The 23,438-nt window shown below is 41.9% G+C and overlaps 1 protein-coding gene across 1 annotated transcript in view; it reads left to right on the forward strand.

Moving 5' to 3' along the window:
- Window positions 1-3,971: 3,971 nt before the first annotated feature.
- Window positions 3,972-23,438, forward strand: part of CHRNA7 (cholinergic receptor nicotinic alpha 7 subunit) — a 132,380-nt gene continuing 112,913 nt past the window's right edge. The window contains exons 1-2 of the mRNA XM_002718287.5: window positions 3,972-4,122; window positions 4,375-4,514. Of these exons, the coding sequence (XP_002718333.1) occupies window positions 4,068-4,122; window positions 4,375-4,514 (195 nt within the window). The 5' untranslated portion in view covers window positions 3,972-4,067. The remainder of the gene's footprint in view (window positions 4,123-4,374; window positions 4,515-23,438) is intronic.

A 23,438-nucleotide genomic window follows, 5' to 3' on the forward strand; every position in this document is an offset into this window, starting at 1 on the left:
GCGTCAGTTACTCAGGAATGGCTTCAGAACCCACCTGGCAAAGGAGCCTGCCTGGCAACAGGCTGTGATTGATTAGGGCATAGACCGCCCCTTGACCGGTTTGGCTGCCTTGGCTATTTAAGCTGCTGTACCAACTGAAATAAACAAGTCTGCAAGCTACTTTCCTCTGGCCTGCTTTCACCTGACTCTCGGGGTCTGTGTAGTGACTCCTCACCTCTTGCCCCCACCAGGCTCTCCTCTCAGAATGAATCCACCTCAACAATAAAGTATATGAACAATCTTAACTTTATTGTCTAATTGACATTTTTAGTGTACCACACTCAAGAACTTCAGAATACACATTATTTTCAAGTGCACATGGGATATTCAGCCACAGCCCAATCCCAGCTATTACAGGCATCTGGGGGAGTGAATCTATAGAGAGAAGCTCTCCATCTACCTGTCTCTTTCCTTGTTCCTCAAATAAGTAAACTAAAAAATAAGTAAGATCACTAGACAAGAACTTAAGGCATTACTAAGATAAAAACTTACATCTTTGAATGCCCACATTTGAAAGAAAGGCTAAAATCAATGATCTCAGCTTATACACTCAGAACTTTGTAACAGATTGGGCAAATTAAACACCCAAAATAAGTAGAAGGTAATAATGAACTTGAGTAGAAGTCAACTAAAAATAAAAATACAGTTGTGAAAATTAATAAAGCAAAAGTTGTTTTCTGGAAAGGTTAATAATGTTGATAATATCTGGTACATGTAAACAACAAGAAGAAAGCATAAAGTACTGAAAGTAGGAATGAAGAGGAAGTATCATTACATGGCCTATGGGAATATATGGGATAATAAAGGAATATAATAAATATGCTAATAAAACCAACAACTTAAATAGAGAAACTTCTTTAAAAACACAACGTAGCAAAAACTTTCCCAAGAAGAAACAGAAACTCATAATTGTAGTACAGTGATTAAAATATGATTTATGGTAGAAGCAAAACAAAACAAACTGCCCATAAAGAAAACTCCAGGCACATAGCTTTACTAGTAGGTCTTATCAAACATTTAGGAAGAAATAATATCTAGCAGAAACAATTTTAGAAAATAGAGGAGGAGGGATCATGTCCCAATTTATTTTGTGAGGGCAAAGGAATTGTGCTGTCAAAACTGGACAATAATGTACAGTAGAAGACAATTATAGAGCAATATTCCTTGTGGATGTAGATGGAAAATTCCTCTGAAATCTACCAACAAATTAAATCCAGTGGCAATCAAATCCATGATCAAGAGAATCTGTGCTTTGATGTTTTTCATCAATATTGAAAAGTTCTCAGAATTTATTCCTCAAACATGAGGCATATTCATTGATGAAAAAATTCTGTGTCCCTGAAAGACTTGGAAAGAGGGGGAAATCACTTGAACTTGTGGATTATGGTTGATAGAAATAAACTTGTACAGTGTTAAGAGCAATTGTGGGTTAATTAACATTACCCCACTTTGAGAAATAACGTTAACATTTATACACACCACTTTTATAGTTTTTTTTTTCAGATTGCTCAATCACCTCAAATTGTAGGGCATGGATTTTCCTGTTTATTCTGTTGGTGGACTTCTCCTTACTGTTAATTATTGCCTTGTATGATGGAAAGTCTATTTTTTGGAATGCTACACATTTTATTGTGAACTCACTTTCATGCACATTGTGTGATTTTTCTTTTGAGTCCCATGTGTGAAGTTATGGAAATCCTTCTCCACAAGAATTCCAAATCACATGGGTGGTTCACATTTGACTGTACACCTAAGCCTAATGCACTTTTGGATTTTTAAGTATACAACTTACCTTCTTCCCAATGCCCCTCATCCAGGGTCCAAACAGAAAACATGCTTCCTCCAATTTCCCTAGGTAGTGGATGAAGTTTTCTGGCCCTCTTTTTATGGAAGGAGGGATTTTTTTTTTCCAGGTTCTGGATTTATGTGGATATCTCCCTTCCAGAACCTCATCTCTCACAGGTTCAAGGCTAAAGGCTGGTTGCTTTACCAGACTGTGAGGCAAGTTCAGACTCTTAACCTTGGCATCCATACACTTGGTCTACCTGGGTTATGGTTGCAGTATCAGTTTGTGGGTGACTACACAGATATGTTTCCCATTCCCTGTCTTTATCCCTTGTCTTTATAAGCTCAGATGTGTATTAACCCTAAGTCTTAGGTACTATTTCTTTATGTTGGGAATGCCAATGAGAGTGGAGCCTGCACAGCTCAGACAACTCTACTCCGAGATTTCCTACCCCATTTTACAATAAGAAAAACCAACAAGCACATCCGTTCTACATTGTAAACTAAGCCAGGAAATCGGGTGCCTGGCAGAGTACAAAGCATAAATGCATATTTATTGACATTTGCTCCACCTGGGAATGGTTTATTTCTGTGTTTCTGACATTATGGGGAGCCACAATGGTAAGGAAGCATTGTGCCTTCAGGAATGGGATCTCAAAGACCATACTTCTGTGGGCCACTGGCTACGCAGGAAGTGTGAGCAGGAGGGCGACTGCTGTTTGGTCTGGGTCATTGAGATTATTGCATTGGATACCTGTGCACTTGGAATATTCTATTCTTGGGGTTTAGTTTCTTTGTCTGACTTCCTTTATTTTGCTTGCTGCTGATACCTGGTACTCACCCCCTTACCCTCTGTGTGGTGTCCAGACTGGGAGCCAAGGTGAGGAATAAGGAGCCAGACGTTAACAGCATGCCCATCTGCTCCCCGGGGCTCCCTGCCCAGCTGTCCACTTCTTGGCAGAACACCTGTTCTTCCACACGAACTCAGATCAGTTGTCCCTTCTCCACAGAGTCGATCCTCCTACACCTAGGCTTACTGTAGTTATTAACGTCTACGCAGATTATTTGCTTATACCTGTATCACTTAACAGGCTTCAATTTGCTTAAAGACACTCCACCGAAGTGACATCACGTTTCCTTGTTTTTACGTATCAAATAATTGTGCTCAGTCTCCCGTTCTTGCTCCTGGGGTGCATTCAAGCTCGGTCCCCTTTTCGTGAGCCTTTCCTTAGTTCTTGGTCTATTTATTCCAAGAATCCCAAGGCTCAGGCACTTCAGCGACTTGTGAGCCCCGCGGCCTGGGTCCGGGCCCAGGAATTGAACTGGGGCAGTCCAGTCGCTGTGGGGGCCGCAGAAGGCGGGCGACAGCGCCGCCAACCGGACGCAGGGAACCCTGCGCCTCGGCTTCCCGCGACCTGCTTCCGGGACCGGGGACCGACCTCTCCTCAGGGCTTCCTCGCAAACACCGGGGAACGACCCCCTCCTCCGGACCCCTCTTACTTGGGGTCTCGCGGAGCTGAGGCTCCCCCATTAGCTCTCCCCGGGGCTCAAAAGGGCCCGGAACAGCAGGTTCGGGCCGCTCTTCCAGCGAGGGGCCCGGTTGGGAGTTAACTTTCCTCCTTTGTGAATCTCTTGGAAAGCGAATGGGAGTGAAGCCGGGGAATCCGCCGGGAGCCCCATCCCACGCACTCGCGGCGTCTCTCGAAGGCTGGCGGCGCGTCCAGAACCGAGCCCCGGGGCTGAGAGAACTCCGGCTGCGGCGGGACGGGGCGAGGGAGCTTCCTGTCAGGCCCGTCCGCTCTCCCCGGAGACGCTTCCTAAGCCTGGTCCCCGGCCGCCCGCGTCGTGGAGAGTCTGGAGCGGCTCCCGGCTGACAGGCTGAGGGAGCGGAGCGGAGACAAAGCGCGGGAGGGACAGACAGGCCCAGCGCCGGCCAGCGGACAGCACCCGGCTCGGCTCCGCCCGGCCACCCAGCCGAGCGGCGCGCGAACGCCGGGAGCGACCGCCGCGCGGCCGCGTCTCGCAGGCACTCCCGCGGGTTGCAGTTCCCGCGGCGGCCGCCAGGGGCCGGGGGCGGGGCCCGTCACGCGGCGCGGCGCGCGGGGGCGGGCCAGGCGGGGGCGCGCGCGGCGCTTTAAAGGCGCGCGAGCCGGGCAGGAGGCGGCTTCGCGGCCGCAGGCGCAGGCCCGGGCCGACAGCCGAGACGCGCGGCGCGCCGGCCCGCGGCGGCTCCGGCTCCCAACATGCGCGGCTCGAGAGCGGGCGTCTGGTTGGCGCTGGCCGCGTCGCTCTTGCACGGTAAAGCCACCGGCGTCTCCCTGCCACCCTCTACACCTCCGCGGGGTCCCGGGAGCATCCAGGGCGGCTCTGTGCGCCCCGCGCTCGGGCTGGGGGCGGGGGTTTCCCGGCCGGCGCGGGGCAGCGGGGGCGCCGCCCGGGCTGCTGATCTGGGCTGCACGGGCTGGGCGGCAGGGTACCTGGGCTGCGGGGCGTGGGGCGCACCCCCGCTGGCCTTTCTTGAGCAACCTGCCCGGCTCCCCTCTCCTTAAGTGTCCCTGCAAGGCGAGTTCCAGAGGAAGCTGTACAAGGAGCTGGTCAAGAACTACAACCCCCTGGAGAGGCCCGTGGCCAACGACTCGCAGCCGCTCACCGTCTACTTCTCCCTGAGTCTCTTGCAGATCATGGACGTGGTGAGTCCCGCCCCAGCCCCGGACTCCTGGGTGTGCGAACGCGTCGGGCGCCCGGGCGGGCGGGGGACCGGGCTCCCTAGCTGGCCCCGGCCGGCCTGTGCTGCCGGCGCGGTTTCCCCCTGTCCAGGAGGGACCCGGGGAAGCTCTTCCCATCGCCGCGTGGGTCCTGGGACTCGCCTTTACTCTTCTAGGAAACTCGGGGCTGAAGTATCCCGAGCCGGGAGTCGGTGGCGAACACGGGGAGCAGACATCCCAGTGTCTCCCGTGGTGTAAGCGCCGGCATGCAGTCCGGCATTGAGCGTCAATTTAGCCACTCTAGACCGTGCTGCTGCACAGGCTGTGTGGCAGCTTTGGGTAGGGCCTGGCCCGGGGCTTTGTGGACCGCGAATCTCTCCGGGCGCAGGGCCAGCTGGGGGCGTTTAAGAGCCGCTCCCTCCCCCCATAGTGGGCATTTTCCGCTTTCCTTGATGAGGACAGGTGTGGGCAGTCCTTGCGCTAAGGACTGCATGTCCCACACTGGGGATGGACGCCTCTCTCCGTCTGGCAGCTGCCCCCAGCCTCCAGCCCCAGGGGCTTCTTGTCCGACTGCTTTAGCGGTGTGCCCTTTAGTTGGCACATCGGCGCAAACTTGGGTGCTGTTCCTCCAGACCGCCTTGGATGTTCCGTTATCACCGGTGTATCCTTCACATAGTGCAGAAGTGTTTAATCACTACAAATGGGCTTGGATTCTGGTCTGCACAAGGCACTGGCTTCGGTTCTGGAGCAGCGTGGGCTGGAGTAGGGTGGGGCCAGAGATGGTGTTCATGGGGAGGGAAGAACATGGTAGGAAAGAGGTGCGAGACAGCCACAACTCCATGTCTGAAGAGCTAAGTGTCACCAGAGAGGTTCAGGCAAACTAGTATTTCCTCATCCTACAAAGGTTTACCGATGCATGTTCTGTCACTGAAGCCAGTTAACATTGCTGGGATGAGCGGCTTCCTTTCTCCCAGGACACCTGTGTTGAACACGCCACTTCTACAGACACAATCATGCTGGAAAATAGCGACTGTGTCTGATGATGTGGAAAAGTTAGGAGGGAAGAGCTATTACGGAAAGATAGCTGCCTGGTGCATGGGTTATCAGCGGAGCAAAGGGTGCTGTCTACGGGCATGGGAAAGGAGAAAAGATGGGAATTTTTGAGTTGGGGAAGAAAAAGCAGCTGCAGCAGAGTGAATCAAGGCAGGGAATGCATTGTGTGGGTGATGCCTGAGGCTGTAGGGCATTTGGGTGGGGGCTCATAGAGTCCTTATTCCAGGAGCTCTGGGCTTGTACTTGGGATCCTTGGTGGGTTCTGGCTTTGCGGCTTCTGGGTGGTTCCTCTTAGGCAGGTTTTTTAAGCATCTTGAGCCTTTATCTTTTTCTTGTTGGTAAAACATCATCAGTGGTGATGTCCTGTGGCACATCATCAGCCCTTGTGATGAGTTAAAGATTGGGGGTTAAACTCTGAGACACTAAAACCAGACAAAGGACTATTGTCCTCTTCCCACAAAAACCACCCAAGAAAGGACCAGGCAGCTTGAGCTAACATATTCCACAGTTGGCACATGATGGGCTGAGAAAGGTAACCCCGCTTTCCCAGGGATGGCTCCAGCCAGGTTTTTTTTGCTGTTTGTGCTGGCTCTATTGGAGTGGTCCTTGTGCTGGTTGGGTGGGGCATGGTGGCGCAATGGCCACTCAGCTGAGAAGTCAGAGAGAGCAAGTGCAACAGGCCTTGTGTGGCAATGGGGGCCTGTCTGGAAGAAGACAGCATTCTTGGAAAAGCTGGGCACCACTGTCTTGTGAAAAGGCTCTTTAAAGATCAGCTAAACATGAGAAAACATGGGTCTCTAGGAGAAGGTCTGGTGTCATTTTAGGTTACGTGATGTGAAGAGTAAAATAACAATAATAACAATGATAATAATAAAACCACCAGAGTTTGAGGGAGGATGGGATTGGGGAGAAATTCTTGGTCTCACTTTAACTGTGGATCCAATTGTGAACACATTGAACTTCCCAGCCTGGCAACACCATATATTTCTGGAGAGGCCTTGAGCAAATTACTTAACTTACAAAGCCCTGTCTTCTCATGTGTAAAATGAGAATAATACCCACTTCAAAGGGCTTGGAGAGGATTAAATACGAGAAAGTGCTTGACACACTCTGGTGGTTCACTACGGGTTTGCTGTATCTTAATTTAGGAGTCACTTGACTCGGAGGTCAGGAAATCCATGCCTAGAAAGGTGGGGTCACTGTCCACAGTCACTGAGGGATTATGGGCAGAGCTGCAAGGAAAACCCACCCATGACTCTCCAGTCCTTGGCCCTGCATCTTCTGCCTCCTTCAGCCTCTATAACTTTTTGGCAGAGAAAGTCAGTTTAGTTTGTTTAAACTGAACTATAGCTGATTGAATGCAGCTGTCCTGAGATCCTGGGTGAAAAGGAAGTCTCTGTATCAGAAAAAAATATGCCTACATTTCTATTCCAGGCTGGCTTGGCTCTGCCTGTTTGTGAAACAGAGCCCAGTGTTTCCAGCTGAAATCCCAGCACCCTGGACAGAGACACTGTGGGTCTCATGACAAAATCCTGGCTGGTACAGACTCTGTTTATAAATTCAATTCTAGGAGTCCTTTGCCCATTCCAAATGGGTTTTCCAGAGACCATAATTTTCTGTTTTCCCCTAGCTAGATATTATTGTTCCCCTTTTTGTTAGCAGAGGTTTTCTGGCTGGAGTGACAGAGAGATGGTTGTTGGTGGTGCCTGTTTGGTTTTTGTGAAGGGGCATTTGCTTTTTATAAACTTGTTCTGCATGTACTTATTGAATTCCTGTTGTGGACTTTGCTAGGTCCTCATAATTCTCTGGCGAGTAAAGGGTGATTTCTACTTCCAGAGATCTCATGGTCTGGCTAGGGAGACTAACGGGTAAATCCAAGCTTACCACATGTGGTGAAATTTAACACAAGTCTATACAAAGGGCTATAATTTCCAGCTTGGGTAGCTGGGAATGGTTTAAAGGGAGGGTGAATGGATTTCTAAGAGTGAGTAGGAGTTTGCCAGTTGCAGGAAGTAGGAACAGGGTGAGGAGAGACTGAAAGTGTGGTGGAAGACAGGCTGCCTTCAACAAGGTAGATTCTGCAGGACACTGGCTTCTGGTTGGTTCATCTTTGCTGCGGGCTTTCTTGTTAGACTTCGGAGAAAACCTAATGTGCTTGTGTTAGAATCTCTAAAAGAAAGATATAGTATTGACAAAACTGCAAATATTTTTTCAACCCTCTGTGTAAGAATTATGTGTTTCCATAAATATACCTTGTAAGATGGAGGTTATGATGTTCCTTTGGCAGGAGATGCTAGCTGAGCCTGGGAACGGGGTTGGGGGTGGTGTTGTGTGTGAGGTATCTGGAGGGTAAATGCAGAGTTCCCATTTTGCCTGGGGCCCTTGTCTGGGTGCCTCTGAGGATATGAGGAGGCAGTGTGCCAGGGGTTTTGTGGAGCTGCAAGGCCAGCTTGCCATTGCATATTTTCCTAGAAATGGAAACAATCCAAACCATGATATTGATATTAAATCTAACAAGCATAAATTATAGATTAGAATGAGAAATAAATGCACATACATTTTAAAGATGCAAAACTTCAAAGGAATAGTTTTGCCCACTGTGGTGTGTTCCAGTTATTCATCAGGCCTCTTGGTGACTGACTAGAGAGTGGGATGGAATGGTGGAATTTTTTAAGCAGGGGAGAACAGTTACTGGATCTGTGATTAGTCAGAGGATGTTGAGAACTGTCAGTGTGGAGAGAGAGATTAGGTAAGCAATGAGGTCCTTCTTGGTCCGTTTTGCAGTGCTGTAACAGAGTGCCTTGCAATGGGTAATTGGTAAGGCTTATGCTTCTGGAGGCTGGGAAGTCCAAGAACGTGGTGCCAGCATCTGCTTAGCTTCTGGTGAGGGCCTTGTGCTGCCTCAGCATGAGGCAGAGAATGGAAGGGCCAGCAGACACATGCAAATCAAGCAAAGCACAAGGAGCAGCCTCCGTTCCTGACAACCCATTCTTAGGTAATGAGTTCAGTTCTGTGAAAATTAACTCGGTGCCTTTAGGAAGACATCAGCTTGTGTACAAGGGTTCCACCTTCATGAGCAAACACCTCTCATGATGGCCTAACTCCCTACAGTGACACATTGAAGAATTAAGTTTTCCATGCATGAAGTTTTGGAGAACACACTCAGATAAAGCAAGGTCGAAATGAGGGTGGCCACTGTGGGAATGCAGAGAATGGGGCAGATTCAAGTGATGTTTTGGATAATCACCTATGATATATGACTTATATAAACATCATGTGCATTCATACATAAATTTGTAAAGGGAAAGTGCCTAAAGTATTCCTAAATGCATACTCTGACTTATGGTGATTATTAATTTACTTCATGGGCTTGTCACTGGGCTGGGAATGAGATAATACATAAGAAATCATTTTGAAGTGATGCAAATGTGAGGTTTTAAACTGCAAACAGTTCCATAATATTTTTCCTTTATTTTTGCCATTTAGCTAGTCACCTGTACACATATATCTAAAGGCCATTCTGAGTGTTGATTTGCATAAAATAAATGAGCACAGTTATGAAAGCATGTCCGAAAGGCAAGGTGTTTAAACAGAATAATGTGAACCAACCAGTAATTACACAAAAACACAAAACATAATTATGCATGAATGATTTTTGCTATTTTATAGGTTTTGCATTGCAGATTCCATTTTTTGAATGCTTTAGTCCCAAGACAGTAGAGTGAAGTGCCTTTAGGGTTTACTACTGTAGGTGGTGGGCATACTTGTGAAGCCCAGTATACCAAAGATTAGCTTCTTAGTCTCCTTGGGGGCCCTCTGCTCAGGTTCACTAGGTTAATGATCTTGAATATACTGGCCACTATTTAAAATGGTGAAACTAAATATTATCAAACATTAATAATGTATAGTTGGAATAATATGGTATATAAGCTTTTCGAATTGGCTTCTTTTACCCAGTAATATACAAGCAAGATTTCTCCCTGTCTTTTTGTGGATTGATAGCTCATTTCTTTTTTAGTGCTTATATTGTTTATCTAGATGTACCACAGTTTATTTATCTATTAAGCTATTGAAGAACATTTTGGTTCTTCCAAATTTTGGCAATTAGGACTAAAGCTGCCATAAACATCTGTGTATAGATTTTTGAGTGGAAATAAGTTTTCAGCTCCTTTGGGTAGGTATCAAAAAGCATAAATGCTGGATAACATGATAAGGATTGTTTTCTGGTGAGTATCCCTGTTTGCATTACAGCAAAATGCATTCCAACAGCAGAGAATTTCTGTTGCTCGCCATTCTCACCAGCATTTGGTGTTACCAGCATTCCATATGGTCGCCAGTCCAGTAGGTGTGTCATGATATCTACTTGTTATTTAAATTTGCATTTACCTGGTGCCATACGGTGGGATATGTTTTCATGTGCTTATTTGTCATCTGTTTATCTTCTTTGGTGAGATATCTGTTAAGATCCTTGATCCACTTTTTTTTTTCCTTATTGTTGAGCTTTGAGGGACATTTTTATCTGTTTGAATAGCAGTCCTGTATCAGATGTGTCTTGCAAATTATTTTCTCCTACTCTGAACTTTATCTTAACTCCTACTCTTGACAGTGTCTTTTGCATAGAGGCTGTTTTTAATTTTAATGAAGTATATCTTATAAATTATTTCTTTAATGGATCATGCCTTTGGTGTTGTATTTAAAAATGTCAGCACCATCCCCAGCATCAACTAGATTTTTCTTATGTTACCTTCTGGGAGTTTTACGGTTTTGCATTTTGCATTTTAAGTCTGAGATCCATTTTGACTTAATTTTTGTGAAGAGTGTAAGGTCTGTATCTGGATTATTTTTTCTTTTTCACACATGGATGTACAGTTCTTCGAGCACCATTTGCTGAAAAGATAATATTTTCTCTATTGTATTGCCTCTGCTCCTTTTACAAAGAACAGTTGACTATATTTATATACATATATTTCTGGGCATTCTATTCTGTTCCTTTGATCTGCTTGTTCTTTGCCAATACCACATTGTCTTGATCATTGTAGCTTTATAGTAAGTCTTGAATTTTGGTGTTATCACTCTTTCAAATTTTTTCTAATCTTGTAATGTGTTGCTATTCTGGGTCTTTGCCTTTCCATATAGATTTGAGAACCAATTTATCCATATCCATAAAATAACTTGTTGGGGTTTTGACTGCCTGAATCTATAGATCAAGTTTGGAAGAACTGACACCTTGACAATATTGAGTCTTTTAATCAAAATGAAGTAGCTCTCCATTTGTAAGTATTCTTCTTTCATATGTTTCATCATACTTTTTTTTTATAACTTCCCTCCCATCTGCAACCTTCCCATCTCATGCTCCCTCTCTCTCCCATTCCATTCACATCAAGATTCACTTTCAATTATCTTTATATACAGAAGATCAATTTAGTATATATTAAGTAAAGATTTCATCAGTTTGCACCCACACAGAACATAAAGTGAACAATACTGTTTGAGTACTAGTTATAGCATTAATTCACATTGAACAACACATTAAGGACAGAAATCCTACATGAGGAGTAAGTGCACAGTGACTCCTGTTGTTGACTTAACAAATTGACACTCTTGTTTATGGTGTCAGTAATCTCCCTAGGCTCTTGTCATGAATTGCCAAGGCTATGGAAGCCTTTTGAGTTCGCCGACTTCAATCTTATTTAGACAAGGTCATAGTCAAAGTGGAAGTTCTCTCCTCTCTTCAGAGAAAAGGTACCTCCTTCTTTGATGGTCTGTTCTTTCTACTGGGATCTCACTTGCGGAGATCTTTCATTTAGGTGGTGGTGGTGTTGTTGTTTTTTTTTTTTGTTTTGTTTTGTTTTGTTTTGTTTTTTTTTTGCCAGAGTGTCTTGGCTTTTCATGCCTAAAATACTCTCATGGGCTCTTCAGCCATATCCGACTGCCTTAAGGGCTGATTGTGAAGCCAGAGTGCTGTTTAGGACATATGCCCTTCTATGAGTCTGCTGTGTACCACAGTTGATCATACTGTTAGGTCTAAGTCAAAGGGATTATCAGACTTTTATAGTTTTGCTCATAGATTTTATACCTACTTTATTATACATAACTATATATTAAATTGGGGATGTTAAATGGTGATATTTTAAAAATATTTATAATTTATTTATTTGAAAACTTTATCATTTATTTGAAGGTTAGAGAAACACAGAGGGAGGAAGAGAGGGAGGGATAGAGACAGAGGCATTGAGACAGAGGAGTTAGTCTTCCATCTGCTGGTTCACTCTCCCAAATGACTGTAATAGCTATGTCTAAGCAGCTGAAGCCAGAAACTCCATCCTGGTCTCCTGCATGGGTGGCAGGACCCCAAGCACTGGCAATTCCCTGCCTTGCATATTACTGGGCATATTACTGGGAAGCAGGATTAGAATTGGAGCACCTGGGACTTGAACTGCCATTCTGATAGGGGATGCCAGTATCTCAGGTGGCAGCTTTACCTGCTGTATCCCCATGCTGGCCCTAATATTAGATTTTTTAACTTCAGATTCAATTTTTTCATTAGTTGTAGAAAAGTGAATGAGTTTTCAATATTAACTTTGAATCCTGTAATCTTATAATAATGCCTTACTTCTGGGATACTTATTGTAAATTTCTTTGGATTTTCTACATAGACAAGTATATCATCTGCAGATAAAGACAGTTTTATTTCTCCCTTCCATATTTGCATAACTTCCTTTTCAGTTTGGGTGCTCTTTTCTTTTCTAATTAATTACCTAGTAATTTCAGTGTGATATTGAAAAGGAATAGTGCCTGGCAGACACCCTTAACTTGTTCCTACTCTCAGTAGGAAGGATTCACGTTTCTCACCACTAGGTGTGATGTTAGCTCTACGGTTTTCTTGTAAATATTCTTTTTCAAGATTGAGAAATTTCCCCTGTATTCAAGTTTACTGAGAGCTTTTATTAAGAATGGTTATTAGTTTTATGAAATACTGATCTATCGATATATGTTGCTGTGATCGATTACATTAATTGATTTTCAAATATTGAGTCAGTCTTGTGTATCAGGAATAAGTCTCAGGGACTTGGTCATGATATATAATTCTTCATATATATTGTTGGATTCAGTTTGTTTATATTTTGTTGAGGACTTTAGTATCTGTTTGTGAGTGGTATTGATCTATACTTTTCCTATAATGTCTTTGTCTGGTTTTAGTAATGGGTAACAATGGCTTCATGAGTGATGTAGGAAGTATTCCTGCTGGTTCTGTCCCCTGATAGTGGTTCTAGAGAACTGGTGTATTTTCTTCCTTTAATGTTTGGTTGCATTAACCAATGACCCCATCTGGGTGTTTTGTTTTCTGTTTTGGAAGGGTATTAATGATGAATCAAATTCCTTCAGTGGTGTAGGCCTTTCTGTCTCAGATGGATCCAAGAAAGGTTCCTGGTTTTTCATTCTGGTCAGTTTTTTTTCTTTTTTTTACTTGTTAGGGCAGAGTGGAGACTTCTAAGCTCTTTACATGCAGACCTGGACATCAGACCTCACGATAGCTTTGGAGGTGGCATTTCTTATGTTTCATACAGGAAGCTAAATTAAATTTTAAAAGGATTGAGGAGGAGGAGGAAATCAACCAAATTACCATTGCCCAAAGCATCCTGTCGCAGTTCATGCTGTCTTTACTTTGTGTTTTTAGGTACGTGGAGAAATACTTAAACATGATATATCTTCACGTGTGGTACTTTATTTTAAAATTAATGCTTGTTAAAACTGATTAATATAAATAGGCAAAATGGTATACAACATGTTTTTTTAAAGATTTGTTTGTTTATTTCAAAGTCAGAGTTAAGAGGGAGAGACAGAGATTCTTCTCTCTGCTGGCTGACTCCCTAAATGGCCACAATGACTATGGCTGGGCCAGCCTGAAGCCAGGAGCCACGAGCTTCATCTGGGTCTCCCACGTGGGTACAGGACTCCAAACACTTGTGCCATCTTCTGCTTTTCCCGGACATTAACAGGGAGTTGGATAGGAAATGGAGCAGTGGGGACATGAACTTGGTGCCCATATGGGATGCAGGCATTGCAGTTAGTACTTTATCTGCTACATCACAATGCTGGCCCTATAAACAACATATTTTAAAATAAAATGGATTTTTTTATCTTATTATATAACTCACCACCACTGCACATTCAATCCTTATTCTTGTTTTATTTTAGGAATCATTTTTTATAAATTTTCATATGGTATCTCCTGTAAGCAGCACAGAGTTGATTTTTTTAACTGATAATCTTTATCTTTTGTGCGTTTTTACTGTGATTATTGCTATGTTTGGTAAAATCTATCTTTCACTATTTGCTTCCATTTCCACTATGTCTTCTATACTCCTTTGTTCTCTGTCTTACATTCTTCTAGATTCATTACTCATTTGATAACTCTTCTACTTTTTTCTTAGACAGTTATCTTCCTTTTCTTCTAACAATGGTTGATCTACCAGTTACATCAGGAATACAAAACTAAAGTATAATGCAAGTTGTAATCATACCTATACAATGTGATTTTATAATCTTTATTCTGTTTATTCTTCAATTCTGTAATCCCAGTGTATGGACTATTTTATTTTAGTTTATAAATGAGGGGTCTTCAGAAAGTTAATAGAAAAACATGTATCACGAGAAAACAGTGCAGGGATTTCAGGTTTTTTTGTTTTTATTTCTTAAGATTTTATTTATATAAAGGGAACAAATTTCATGTAATTCATATATACAGATTTTTTTTTTATTTTATTTATTTATTTTTTTTATTTATTTATTTTTTGACAGGCAGAGTGGACAGTGAGAGAGAGAGACAGAGAGAAAGGTCTTCCTTTTGCCGTTGGTTCACCCTCCAATGGCCGCCGCGGCCGGCGCGCTGCGGCCAGCGCACCGCGCTGATCCGATGGCAGGAGCCAGGAGCCAGGTGCTTTTCCTGGTCTCCCATGGGGTGCAGGGCCCAAGCACCTGGGCCATCCTCCACTGCACTCCCGGGCCACAGCAGAGAGCTGGCCTGAAAGAGGGGCAACCGGGACAGAATCCGGTGCCCCGACCGGGACTAGAACCCGGTGTGCCGGCGCCGCTAGGCGGAGGATTAGCCTAGTGAGCCGCGGCGCCGGCCATATATACAGATTTAAGAGCATAATGATACTTCCCAACTTACCCTCTCTTGCTACCCTTGCATCTACTCTCCCTCCTCCTTACTTTCTAATGTTTTCATTTAATCTTTACAATGATATACTTTCAGTTTATTTTATAATCACAAGCTTAATCGTCCACTAAAGATTTGAACAAGATATAAGTACAAAAACCACTGTTCCTCAAGTCTAGACAAAAGCTGTAAACAATATTCAAATCTCAAAATGTCAGTTTTGCTAGTATATATAATTTTTATACACTGTTAGTTACTACAGATCACAAAAACATGATAATTGTCCTTTTTGGGACTGGCTTATTTCACTAAGCATAATGGATTCCAGTTGTATCCATTTTGTTGCAAAAGACAGGATTTCATTTGTTTTTATACCTGAATAATACTCCATGGTGTGTGGGTGTGTGTGTGTGTGTGTGTGCGCGCGCGCACGCGTATAATCACATTTTCTTAATCCAGTCACCAGTTGGTGGACATCTGGATTGATTCTATATCTTGCTTATTGTGAATTAAGCTGCAATAAACATGGAGGTATGGATAATTCTTTCATATGCTGATTTCAATTCCTTTGGGTAAATTCCAAGGAGTGGAATGGCTGAGTCATGTAATAGATCTATTTACAGATTTCTGAGGAGTCTCCATACTGTCTTCCATAATAGTTGTACTGCTATACATTCTCACCAACAATGGATTAGGGTACATTTTTCGCCCATATCCTTGCCAGCATTTATTTTATTTAACAAAGATTTATTTATTAGAAAAGCAGAGTTACAGAGTGGCAGAGGCAGAGAGAGAAAGGTCTTCCTTCCACTGGTTCACTCCCCAAATGACTGCAATGGCCAGAGCTAGGCCAACCAAAAGCCAGGAGCCAGGAGCCAGAAGCTTCTTCTGGGTCTTCCATGTGGGTGCAGGGGCCCAAGGACTTGGGCCATCTTCTCCTACTTTCCCAGGGCACAACAAAGAGCTGGATCGGAAGTAGAGCAGCTAGGATTCAAACCGGTTCTCATATGGGATGCTAGCACTGCAGGCGGGAGCGGCAGCTTTACCCATTATGCCACAGTGCCAGCCCCTGTTTTTTTTATTTCTTTATTTCTGTATGATAGCTATTCTAGCTGGGGGGAGGTGAAACCTCATTGTGGCTTTTATTTTTCCCTGAAAGTTCATGATCCTGAGCATTTTTTCATGTCTGTTGGCCATTTGAATTTCATTCTTCAAAAAATATGTTCATGTCCTTTGCCTATTTAATTGGATTCCTTGCTTTGTTGTTGAGTTTCTTAATCTTTATATTTCCTGGATATTAATCCTTTATCAGTTGCATAGTTTGCAGATATTTTCTGTCATTTCTGTTGGTTGCCTCTTCACTTTGTTGAGTTTTTCCTTTGTGGTGCAGAAGTTTCTTAACTTGATGTAGTCCCATTTGTCTATTGTTAATTTTATTGTGTGTGCTTCTGGGGTCTTTTCCAAAATGACTTTGCCTATGCTAAAATCTTTCAGAGTTTCCCCTACACTTTCCTCTAGTAATTTGATACTGTCAGGTTGAAGATTTAGATCAATGATCCATTGTGAGTTGGTTTTTGTATAAGGTGTAAGATAGGGATCGTGTTTCATACTTCTGCCCATGGAGATCCAGTTTTTCCCATTATCATTTGTTGAAGAGACTGTCCATTCTGGTGGGATCGATTTTAGGTCATTTGCTAAAGATTAATTGGTTGTAGCTGTGTGGATTGAGTTTTGGGGTTCTGTTCCATATCATTGGTCTTCATTTCTATTTTTATGCCAGTACTAGGCTGTTTTGATTATAATTGCCCTGTAGTATATTTTGAAATCTGGTATTTTGTTGCCTTCAGCATTGTATTTGTTGTTTAAGATTGCTTTAGCTATTCAGGGTTTCTTGTATTTCCATATGAATTTTTAAAAATTTTATTTAAGGTATATAAGTTTCATGTATTTGTCATATATACAGATTTAACATGTTCCATATGAAATTTAGCATCATTTTTCTAAGTCTGAAAAAAATTTCAAAGGTGTTTTGATAGGGATTGCCTTGAATCTGTAAATTGCTTTGGGTAGTATGGACATTTTGGTGATATTAATTCTTCCGATCCAAAATCATGGAAGATTTTTCCACTTTTTTGTGTTGTCATCTTCTGTTTGTTTAATATTTTATAATTTTTATTGTAGAGATCTTACACATCCGTGGTTAAATTTATGCTACACATTTAAATTTTTTATAGCTATTATGAATGGTACTGATCTTATGAATGGTACTGATCTTACAAGTTCGTTCTCAGTCATGGCATTGTCTGTGTATACAAAGGCTAAGGAGGTTTATATCCTGCAGCTTTACCAAAGTCTCTTATGAATTCCAATAGTCTCTTAGTGGAGTCTTTTGGTTTCCCTATTTATGAGATCATGTCATTGCAACCAGGGATAATTTGACTTACTTCTGTCCAATTTGTATCTCTTTGTTTTCTATTTCTTACCTAATGGCCCTAGCTAAAACTTCCAGAGCTATAGTGAATAGCAGCTGTGGGTTGTTCATATATTGTCTTGATTGTGTTGAAGATTGTAACTTTTATATCTAATTTGCTAAAGGTTTTTGTCATGAAAGGATTTTATCAAATGCTTCTCTGTACCTATTGAGATAATATTATTTTTATTCAATTTGTTAATATGCTGTATTACATTTATTGATTTGCTTATGTTGAATCATCCCTGCATACGAATTATAAATCCCACTTGGTCTGGGTGAGTGATCTTCTGATGTTTTATTGGATTCAATTAGTATTTGGCTGAGAATTTTTGCATCCTATGTTCATCAAGGATGTTGGTCTGTAGTTCTCATTTTTTGGTTTTGGAATTAAGATGATGCTGGTCTCCTGGAAAGAGTTTTGGGGGATTTCTTCTCCTTCAATTGTTTTGAATAGTTGAGGATTGAAATTCATTCTCCTTCAAAAGTTTGGTAGAGTATAGCAGTGAAGCCATCTAGTCCTAGAAATTTATCTTTCAATTCTACTTTTCCAAGAAGTTTTTGAAATACCTTTGTATATATGTACATTTTAAAACTTGATGAGATGATCCCCATTTTCTATAGTCATTATCCTTTGATTTACCCATACATTTACCTTTTCTCTTATTTTGATTAACTTCATATAGCTCCTAATTCTATATGAAATAATTTTCCTTTCTCTTTTTGTGGATGTGAAAGTTACAAAATCAGTGTTTATTTCTCTCAAAATACATTTGTATTATCTTCTTTCTTGAATGATAGTTCAGAAACTCAGACTCTGGCCTGGCTGAGCACATCATCACATTGTCTTCTGGCTTCTATTTTATCTCTGATGACTTCAACTGCATGCTGTTTTTCTACTTTGAGGGTACTCTGGTTTTAATTTCTTTGGCTGTCTTTAAAATTTGTGTGTTGTTTCCTTTATCTTTTGTTCTCTGCAGTCTTTCTATTATGTATATAGGTATTCTTGCTCATTTGTTTTACTTGTTTGGAGTTCATAATTGCTTACTGAATCTGTTACATGGTTCCTTGCCTAAGGTCTGGAAAATTCACTAATTATTTCTTCAAATATGGCTTTGCTTCATTTTCTCTTTCCTTTGGGGCTGTATGTCTTTGTCACATTTTCTCACCTTATCCTAGTAGATCTTATTGACACCTTTGTTCCCAAGGGAATACTTGGCCCTGTCTTGAGACATTTTTGGTGGTCAGACCTGGGGAAGAGGGTGGTACTGACATTGACTGAGGAGAGCCCAGGATTCTGCAGATACCCCACAGTGCATGGGGCAGCAGCCAGTCCTCCCCAACAAAGAAATATCAATAATACTGAACTTGAGAAATGCTGCTTTGTCCTGTGTTTCATATTATTTTGTCATTTCTGCTAGTTTTGTCTCTCCATGCTTCATTCAGGCCACTTTCTCTTGATCTGTATTTAGCCGTGAGTTCTTTCACTGTGTCTAATTGTTGTTAGTCTCACATACTGGCTTGTTTTTAAAGTTTTAGATATGGCATATTTTTTATTTCCATAATTTTATTTTGTCTCCTCCATTTCCTTTTTTAAAAGATTTACTTATTTATTTATTTGAAAGGCATAGTCAGAGGGAGGGAGAGACAGAGCAAGCGAGAGAGAAGGATCTTCTATTTACTGGTTCACTCCCCAAATGGCTGCAGTGATCAGAGTTGAACCAATCCGAAGCCAGGAGTTTCTTCCTGGTCTCCTATGTGGGTACAGAGGCCCAAGCACTTGGGTTATCCTCTGCTGCTTTCCCAGACATATTAGCAGTTAGCTGGTTTGGAAGTGGAGCAGCTGGGACTTGAACTGGTACACACATGGGGTGCCAGTGCTGCAGGCGGCAGTTTTACTTGCTATTCCACAGGGCTGGCGCCTTCACCCCATTTCATAAATCTAAAGTTTGTCCAGCAATTCCTTGAATACATTAATAAAATTATTTTTACAGTCCCTTCATTTTTAGATGCTTTGTGCCTCTGTCTTTGGTGTTGATTTTTCCCTTGGGGTTTTCAGGCACATGTGCTGTGCTGTTTTGTTTTTGTTTGTTTGTTTGTTTGTTTGTTTTTTTGGTAGTTTGTCTCAAACAATCTATGTGAAAAGTTATGGAGATAATCTGAGGGTCCTCGGGAGACTCTTTCTCATTTCGTATTTGCTTCTAATCTACAGCCGTCCTGTGGACATCGACACCCACACATTGTGGGACTGGAAAGCTGAGAAGCTGGGCTGCCTGTCTTAAGGGCTTGTCTGTTGCTAGTTCTGGATACATTCTAGGGTGGAATTAAATATAGAAGATTTCCTGGAGTGTTCTCTCTATTCACTTGAGCGTTGAACTCCTGCCTCTGAGTCTGTCAAGGTCTGCTCAATTTTGTACCCTCTTTAATATCTATCTATAAATATTTATTAAATCAATATATGTAAATATATATTCATATTCTAACAAATCACCATTTGCTCTAGAAAAGTAGCCCCGAATCCCATTACTCCCTCAGGACTTCCTCCTCTCCTTGGTCTTGCCTCTGTAATTCCTCATTGCCCTGAGTTTTCTGGTGCCTTCTAGCATGTGACTTTTCTGTTTGTTCCAGATTTTCTAATTGTTCTCATTCAATTAGGATTCCTGAACCATTCAGTTCATCATTACTGACAGTAGAACTGGAATTCTATGCTGAAAGTTGTGTACAGTGCACCTCCATAATTGATCAGGTTTACATTATAAAAATTTTATCCCCCTTAAACTTTCTTATTGCTCAGGGACATAATTTTACAAAATCTTTTTACTGTTATGTACTGAGAATTATGGGTACTTTTACTAAAGGAATCTTTCTTGTAAATGATACCTCTCAACTCCACCACTGAAGATATTCCCCAAAGAGTTCAGCTCTCTCACAGCTCCTGTTTCATCCCTGACATGCTGTTAAAGGAAGAGAAATAGTCTTGTCATGGGAGGATGCCGGTGAAAACCTCTGCTCTCTTATTGATTTTATTTTAAAAAACCAGGATTAGGTAGTGTTTTACTTCTCAGAGAAGAAAGTCATCTGGTATCTTCTGATAGTATTCCTCATGCTCTTTATTTCATTGATTTTCTTACAATCAATACCAGCTATAAACTATTTTGAAAAAAATCCCAAAAGTATTTAAAAATCATGCCTACGTACATATTTAAATACATGTACCCTCCTTGTTGCATATTTTTGCATATCTCATAGTAAGTCATTACAGGATATGCCTATTTGTATTTCTAAAACATGAAGCTGGAAGATACAATGCAAACCTTGAAGTTAAAGTTCATGGCAAGCCAAAATTACTGATCCAGACTACCTTAACCAAAGGAATTACGTAAAGTCCTGCATTGTGGGTTAAAACAGTGCAGAAGAATAGCCATGGGAAAGACCTGAATGTGCATCTGACTGTAGGCCGTAAGTCGGATTGTGCATACAGGGGCAGATTGGTCTCATTTTCAGGTGGCGGTGAACAGAGGGGGGTATTGTAGCTGTCATGGCTACTCAATGTCACCTGTGAGAACTCTGTCCTGGGGGAACCAGGTGATGTTTTAGTCCCAGGAGAGGAAACTATGTTTCTTTATTTCATGGAGTACACCGGTAGTAGGGTGGCTCTCAAGTTGGTTTCTAATTTGAGAATGGTAAAATGAGTTTTTAATTTAACATCTGTTTTAAGAATTTCACACATAGAATAAATTATGTTTGGGGATTTAAATCAAGCAAATTAGGCCAAGGCTGATCAATGATTGCCAGAGTGTGCTTAATTAAGCTCAAATTGTTAAAATTTACATTTTAAATAACTAGTCAGGAAACATTAGTTTGTTAATATTCTATATTAAGATATTTTATTAACGTTTGAAAGAACCTTTAACATACCAACTAGCACATAGAAAGAAACAAGTTTCATTGTGGAAGTTTTTCTTTTTTTTCTGAGGTGGGAGAGAACAGGAGCGCGCCCCCATCTTACTGGTTCACTCCCTAAATGTGTGCAACAGCCAGGGCAAGACCAGGCCAGGCTGAAGCCAAGAGGTGGTAATTCCCTCTATGTCTCCTTTGTGGTGGCAGGAACCTGCTACACTTGAGCCCTCAGTGCTGCCTTACAGTGTCTACATCTACAAGAATCTGGATTCAGGAGCAGAGCCAGGTATCCAACCTAGGCAGTCCAATGCAGGACACAGGCATCATAACCAGGCTTCAACTCCTGCCCCAGAAGTTGCTCTTTATTCCTATTTTACAACTTTGAGTTGCCATATAATAGACACAAATGTGGCACACTATCAAAATCAACTCTGTGACTATCATAAGCAAATCTACTTAAGGTATTACCACTCGACACAGCTCTTCCTGCCTCCAAAGCAAAAGTTAGAGTAGCCTGCCTTCCAACACCAGAGATCTGTTTTTCCCTTCTCCACAAATTTTTAGACGAGGAATTGCACAAGCACACATTATGTATCTTTGAGGGCTAGCTTCTTTTGTTTAACTTTGTTTTTGAAATTCACCCATGGTGTTGCCCATAGCTCTACATTATTTTATTATATGAATATAACTATTATTTTGATTGATATTTAGGTTGGTTCTATGTCTTGTCTGTTAACACTGCCCTGAATATTCCTATTGTGCATGGATATTCTTATATGCACAGGCATTTGCATTTAGGTATTGTTCATACATATAATTGGACTTGACAGCTCATAGGGTAGCATTGTTTTTAAGTTTTTCAAATGATGCCAAAAAATTTTTAAGTTACATTAGTTAACAATCCCTCAAGATATATGACAGTTCTTGTTGTTCTGCATCCTAAAAACCCAAAACTTGGAATTTTCTATTTTAAATTTATTATTATAGTAGATATAATGATATTTATTTGTGATTTTAATTAACAGTTTCCTGATTCCTAGTAAGGCTGAGGACATTTTTGTTATTCTTCAAAGATTTACTTATTATTTGAAAGAGCAAGAGGAGGAGAGGGATGTCTTCCATTTGCTGGTTCACTCCTCAAGTGGCAATGGCTGGGGCTGGCCAGGCTGAAGCCAGGAGCCCAGAACTCTACCTGGGTCTCTCACATGGGTGGCAGGGTGGCAAGTACATGGACCACCATTTGCAGTTTACCCAGGTGCATTAGCAAGGAGTTGGATCAGAAGAGGAGGAGCAGGGACTCAAAACATGTGCTCCAGTATGGGGAGCCAGTGTTGCAAGCATTGGATTAATCTGTACCACAACACCAGCCTGTTCTCATTTTTTAATTTTCCATTTGCATGTTTTCTTTTTTTATTTAGTAAATATAAATTTCCAAAGTACAGTTTATGGATTACAATGGCTTTTTCCCACCCATAAATTCCTTCCCATCTCCCGCTCCCTCTCCCATTCCATTCACATCAAGATTCATTTTCAATTATCTTTATGTACAGAAGATCGATTTAGTATATATTAAGTAAAGATTTCATTAGTTTGCATCCACACAGAAACACAAAGTGTAAAATACTGTTTTATTACTAGTTATAGCATTACTTCACATTGGACAACACATTAAGGACAGATCCCACATGAGGAGTAAGTACACAGTGACTCCTGTTGTTGACTTAACAATTTGACACTCTTGTTTATGGCATCAGTAATCTCCCTAGGCTCTAGTCATGAGTTGCCAAGGCTATGGAAGCCTTTTGAGTTCGCCGACTTCGATCTTATTCCGACAGGGTCATAGTCAAAATGGAAGTTCTCTCCTCTCTTCAGAGAAAGGTACCTCCTTCTTTGATGGCCCCGTTCTTTCCACTGGGATCTCACTCGCAGAGATCTTTCGTTTAGGTCCCCCCCCCCCCCCCCCCCGCCGAGTGTCTTGGCTTTCCATGCCTAAAATACTCTCATGGGCTCTTCAGCCATATCTAAATGCCTTAAGGGCTGATTCTGAGTCCAGAGTGCTATTTAGGACATTTGTCATTCTATGAGTCTGCTGTGTATCCCGCTTCCCGTTGTGGATCGTTCTCTCCCTTTTTGATTCTATCGGTTAGTATTAGCAGACACTAGACTTGTTTGTGTGATCCCTTTGACTCTTAGACCTATCAGTGTGATCAATTGTGAACTGAAATTGATCACCTGGACTAGTGAGATGGCATTGGTACATGCTACCTTGATGGGATTGTATTGGGATCCCCTGGCATGATTATAACTCCACCATTTGGGGCAA

The sequence above is a fragment of the Oryctolagus cuniculus genome, chromosome 12 (assembly GCF_964237555.1).
Source record: "Oryctolagus cuniculus chromosome 12, mOryCun1.1, whole genome shotgun sequence".
Classification (NCBI taxonomy): domain Eukaryota; kingdom Metazoa; phylum Chordata; class Mammalia; order Lagomorpha; family Leporidae; genus Oryctolagus; species Oryctolagus cuniculus.